We start from the raw sequence: 6,000 nt of genomic DNA, 5'->3' as shown, positions 1-6,000 counted from the left end.
GTTAATCCCAATATGTTTATTATAAACGTACTGTATTTTACTCTTAATCTTAGCAAAAGTTTCGGTAACTTTTTTTTGCTAGCGTTTACTTATTGAAACAAATGTTTGAATTTTGTGGCAAAAATATAAAAAAATACAAAATATACAATAAATTTACATAAACTTAATTTTTATACTGTATATACTCTCTGCCAAATGTTTGATAACTCTAAATTTAGATTATACTGTAATTAGCAGTTTAATTATAAATCTATGATTTTATTTAAAAAAATTATACCAAATATTAGGACAAAATTGCTGCATATAATTATAAATATTATTATCAATTGGTTTTACTTAAACAAAATTGATTAATATTTTGATAGTATTATAGTATATCTAGTGTTTGGAGTGCACTGTTGATTATAATAGTTATAGTAATCGACTATTTTTACGATATGATTTATAATAGGAAAAAAGTTAAAATAAATTATTATAAAAGTTAATATAAGTCACATTATGTATTAATTAAATTTGAGATTTAATGATCAATTATTTGTCAGTCACATCAATCCCTTCCCATTGCAATGGCATTGATGTTAACTATATATAACTATTTATATATAAGAACTAGTAATACAGTAAACAATTTGTGAATACATTTATTGAATGATTATGCGATGAAATAAAACACTTTATAATACTTTAAAAATTCATGTAAAGAGTACTGTCAGAGAAAAAAGCTTTAAATAAAAATTGTAAAATTAAAAATTATTATAAATATTGAAAACTTGAATTTGAAGGACACATTCATATATCTCTATGTTTTTTAAAAAACAGATAAACCCTCATTGTTATCATTCATTAAGAGTTTAAACATATTTAAAGTAATAGTAGTTTTAATAAAATAATACTTAATTAAAGTCACATATATATTTAATTTAATAATATATATATATATATATATAGTTATATAATAGATATGTAATATCAATGATAATAAATGTAAAACATGTCGCAATAAAAACATAAATTAATTATAAAATTTTTACGTTTATTCAATGTTTTTAAAATATCTTAAAACAACTAATATTATAAAGATAGTGTAAATTAAATTTAATTTACTTAAATAAAATAACTATTATTATATTATATATGACATATGTGAATATAATAAACATTATACTGTAGTACATCATCAGATAATAAGTGTAATAACTAAAACTATATATAAATTTTAAATATCACATCATTAAGCTATACATCAATATACTCATCAAATGACATTTTAATGAATTTCACGTCAATTTAGACAAATAAACTTTTTTTTAATAACAAAATGTTTTATTTTATTTTGCACATATTTACTATAGTACATTAAAAATAGCTATCAAACTAATATATAAAATGAAATTCATTAAAAAATCATTTTAATTTAGTCGATAATCTAATGTGTATCTGAAAAATAGCAGTTTTTTGATAAATAAGCTAAACTGCGACCTTCAATGCATTTTTATCATAAGAGATAATTTTTATGGCTTTTATTCAATTTATATAATTTCAAAGTGATTTTATAGACAACTTGGCGCTCATGAAGATTGCAATGACACTCAAAAAGCCCTTTCAATTCACAGAATTGCTATAATAATGAATAAACATAACATCTATACATACATGAGATTGCATAACAAATAAAGTTAAATCAGTCAATTTATAAATAGAGTCAATGATGTTATAATTTAACAATAAAGAAAAAATATAGTTATAACTTGTATAGTAAAATATAATTATTTATTTACATAAACATCCAAACAATTGATTGCAACCGTAAATGACAATTATATAATAATGTATATTTATTTAGTCGATAATTATATTTTAAGACAATTTATTTTTAAAACTTTTGATATCTTATTGAAAGTAAATACAATCTAATCTAATATTAATATAAATATAATTTATATATTAAATTAATCATTGTCTCCAAAATTTTATGATATACTTGATAACAGTATAATTGATTTTGTTTAAATGCTAATATACTGTATTTAATTGTAAAAATAATCAATTAAATGTATAGTAATATTAATTTTATAATAATTTTGTATTATAATAATTTTTATATTACTTTATTGTTGTACATTAATTAATAAATTCTATATAAAAATACTAAGATTAAATGATTATAATGTTGCCAATTATAAGCCGCAAAATTTACATTAAAATTATATTCAACAAATAATCTCAAATATTATATATAGCATACATTTTTATGTTTAATTATTTTTAGCGTTTTGATCAAACTTTATGTTTTTAATATATATTTCAATTTTGAAACTAATGTTTGATGTAAATGATGGTCATCCTTGATTTTTTTATAAAGTATATAAATCTGCAAAATGTTTAAAATGTATAAAGTGTTAAACTGGAAATATGTCCTTGCACAGTTAGATTAGAGGGGTGGTACCTAACATGTCATCCAATTCATTATTAAAATTACCATTTTCTTCGATGATCTTTGTCTATACAATGTATAGAAATCGTGAAAATATTAATTATTTTTTCAAATTATTAATAACTATAAACTTGAAGCTACATCTACAGAGCAATAAATATTACCGATATATTGGGTTATTATACAATATATTTATATTATATACATTTATTGGTTTGTAATAAATTTATCATTACTGGCATTCAATGTTTTATAGCAATTAATTTGCTGCAAATGTAAAAAAATACAAGTTTAGGCTATAATCCAAATATGGTATGCAATTGCAGGTACCGGTAAAGTAACTTTACTTATTGTACTTCAATTAATCAATAAAATTAAATTAAATAGTCAGCAAATTTCATTGATAGTCGAAAAAATAGATTCCGATAAACCATATTAAAGTAACTATGATTTGCGATTAGATTAATGGTAACAATAAATCCTAATTTATAAGCATATAATATTAATAGTTGCAATAAAATAGACATTTAGATCAAACAAATAATATACAGTATGTAGCATATAATTTGTGCCAATATTTTTATGTACTATTAATATATTGTGATATTATCATAAATATACTAATTTTTGCAAATTAAAGGACAATTTATTACATTAGATATTGGGAAATTGTAATGATACAGTACATCTCCCATTATAATGATAATACACAACATTTATCAATAATAGCTTATTTCAAATATTAAACGAGGAAATGATAATAGCTATTAATATAACATACATCGACTAAATAATAATAATAATACTAGTAGTAGTAGTATTAGTAGCAATAATAATAAAATACTAATAATAAATCACACCACTATTTAATTATGCCGGTAATACATAATTGTTATTGTTATGAAAATTTTTTCCCAATTTGATACTTGGCTTTAAATTACATATGAATTATGTAGTGATATGTAATTAAGTCAATATATTATATATAACTTATTTCTCGCTTTTTGTCATTTAGTTTATTCATACATTTGTGTAAACTATAATGTCGGCTATAATTTAATAATTTAGATTTTTAACAATTAAATTTTCAACACAAAAATGCCAAACAAATTTATAATACATAAATTAAATTAATAATTTTTCTTAAGTAAAAAATAATTGAATTTAAAATAAGTCAAGTATTTATAAAATTGTTTCTTTAATTTTTTTAATCAGAAAAATAGTTTTATCAATATTTTAATTATAAGTTATAATTTATAACATATACTTTCAAGTTATTAAATTAATGCAATGAAATGAGTATTTTATCTCTAATAATATATAATAGTAACAAATACTATAATTTTATTTAAACAAAATTTAGAAAATAAATTTATTTAAAATATAATGTCCTCTTTTATAATTATTTTTGAGATTTACTGACATAAAAACAAGTCAGATATTAATTGATAGGACATAGTGTTTGATAATATTAAATTAATTAAATGTATAAATAAATACCAATTAACATTGAAATTAAGTTATTTGTCTAAAATCAAATTACATGTTTGTATAAATTGTACAAAATATAAACTTATTACAGTATATATATATACTAAAATTACATTTGCTTTTACTAACAGCAATACATTTTTGTTGTCAATTTATAAAACATTTTAAGAAATTGTATTAATAGTATTTAAATTATATTATTATTATACTATATTAAAAAAAGCTGATAATTACGTGTATGTATACTAACACTTGGAATGGCAATTAAAAAGGATATCAAATATATTAAATAATAAATTTTATAAAAATTTATCAAATAGATATTTCAATTAAGTTTTACAATAATACTAATACAGTATTTAATATTTGAAAATTTTAACAACTTTGCCTATCAATAAACAAACTAATTTGTCTATTAATAAAGTTAAAGGCACTGAAATAAGGCTTAAAAGTTTGTTTGTTTGTTTGGATAGTTAGTTATCTAATAATTATGATATCCTCTGTGTTTAGATTGACAAAAAATAATACAGTAATAATGTGATTATTAAATAATAATATTAGATTTTTTTAAATAATATATATATATTTAAAAATTAACATAAAATATTTAGAGTATTGAACAAAACCAGACTTTCGACTGTTTTCTGGTCGGCTCATTGGCTCTCAAGTGATGACTCCCTCGCGATGGGTTCGACGCCTCCTATAATATATATTCAAACATACAATTTATTAGTTATCATAATTGATATAAAGTTTGTTTGTTGTATAAAAATTGTTATCTATTTTATTTGAAATAAATATTGAGTCTTCATTGAGAAATACTAAACAAATAATTGTTTGTTTCAAATGTTTATGTTATAAAAGATACTATATTTTGAGTCATACCTTCTTTGATACAAAAGACGGTAATTGAGTTTAAAGACAGATATTAGCGATGAAATGACAATTTAAATGTCAAAATAAATCAAGAAAATAATAGAGAAAGTGTTAACAAAAAAGTTTAGAAATAATAGTAAAATGATATCAATTGGTCAATGAATCGTCGATTACTTACAAGTTTTTTCTCCATTTTAGTCTTAATATCCTTTGCTAAGGCAAAGAAGGCCTCTTCAACATTGATAGACGCTTTAGCACTGGTTTCCATGAATTTGATGCCATATTCAATGGCTAACTGTTCTCCTCTTTCACGTGACACTTGTCTGCGGTCGTGAACATCACACTTGTTTCCCAAAATCATTTTCTCCACATCACTGCTCGCGTGTTCTTCAATATTTCGGATCCAATTCTTAATGTTTTCAAATGACTTATCATTGGTTACGTCGTAGACCAACATAATACCCATCGCACCCCTATAGTAGGCCGTCGTTATAGTGCGGAATCTTTCCTGTCCTGCGGTGTCCCATATCTGTAGCTTAATCTTCTTGCCGTCCAATTCAATGGTACGGATCTTAAAGTCAATACCTGTTTAATAGACAACAAAATACAAATTATCAGTTATTAGACAAAGCATTGTCTATAGTTGTGGCCAATGATAGCCAATAAAAAATAAAAATAATTAACAAAATTAGTCACCAATTGTTGAGATGAATGTCGTATTGAAGGCATCTTCAGAGAAACGAAACAGAATACACGTCTTCCCGACTCCGGAGTCACCAATCAGTAAGAGTTTGAATAAATAGTCGTATGTTTTGGCCATTGATGTGATGGTGTTGTTGTCAAAGTTGGTGATCACCGACGGAATCAATCAGTGATTGCTCTCAATGTCGACACAACTGTCAAAACAATTATAACAAACAATGAATTCAATGAATGTTTAGAGCAATCAATGAGTGATTCAATGATTCAATGAAATGATGGCAACGTTTACACCAAACAAACCATTGAATCATTGGTAGCAACAAAGGGATCGTTAAGTCATTGCATTCACACATTAATGTTTTTTACCTTTACTTCAATCTTTAAAGCAATAAATTAATTTTTTTTTACTAATAATGCAATTTATTTTTATTTTATTCATAATATTTAAAAATAAAAATACAAATATATATTAGTTGGCCCTCTCTATCAAAATTATC

The 6,000-nt window shown here is 22.4% G+C and overlaps 1 protein-coding gene across 1 annotated transcript; it reads right to left on the bottom strand.

The window, feature by feature from the left end:
* Nucleotides 1–4,468: 4,468 nt before the first annotated feature.
* Nucleotides 4,469–5,818, bottom strand: LOC128960440 (ras-related protein Rab-8A-like). Its single transcript, XM_054306524.1, has 3 exons — nt 5,498–5,818; nt 4,980–5,386; nt 4,469–4,625 (listed from the first exon to the last, which is right to left on the bottom strand). Exons 1-3 carry the CDS (start codon nt 5,619–5,621, stop codon nt 4,533–4,535), a joined length of 624 nt encoding a protein of 207 aa, XP_054162499.1. The 5' UTR covers nt 5,622–5,818; the 3' UTR covers nt 4,469–4,532.
* Nucleotides 5,819–6,000: the final 182 nt, after the last annotated feature.

Source organism: Oppia nitens, unplaced genomic scaffold (genome assembly GCF_028296485.1).
Source record: "Oppia nitens isolate AA-2021 unplaced genomic scaffold, nextdenovo-longstitch-racon4-pilon3 scaffold4_pilon_pilon_pilon, whole genome shotgun sequence".
NCBI lineage: Eukaryota > Metazoa > Arthropoda > Arachnida > Sarcoptiformes > Oppiidae > Oppia > Oppia nitens.
This window is presented reverse-complemented; position numbering and strand designations above follow the sequence as displayed.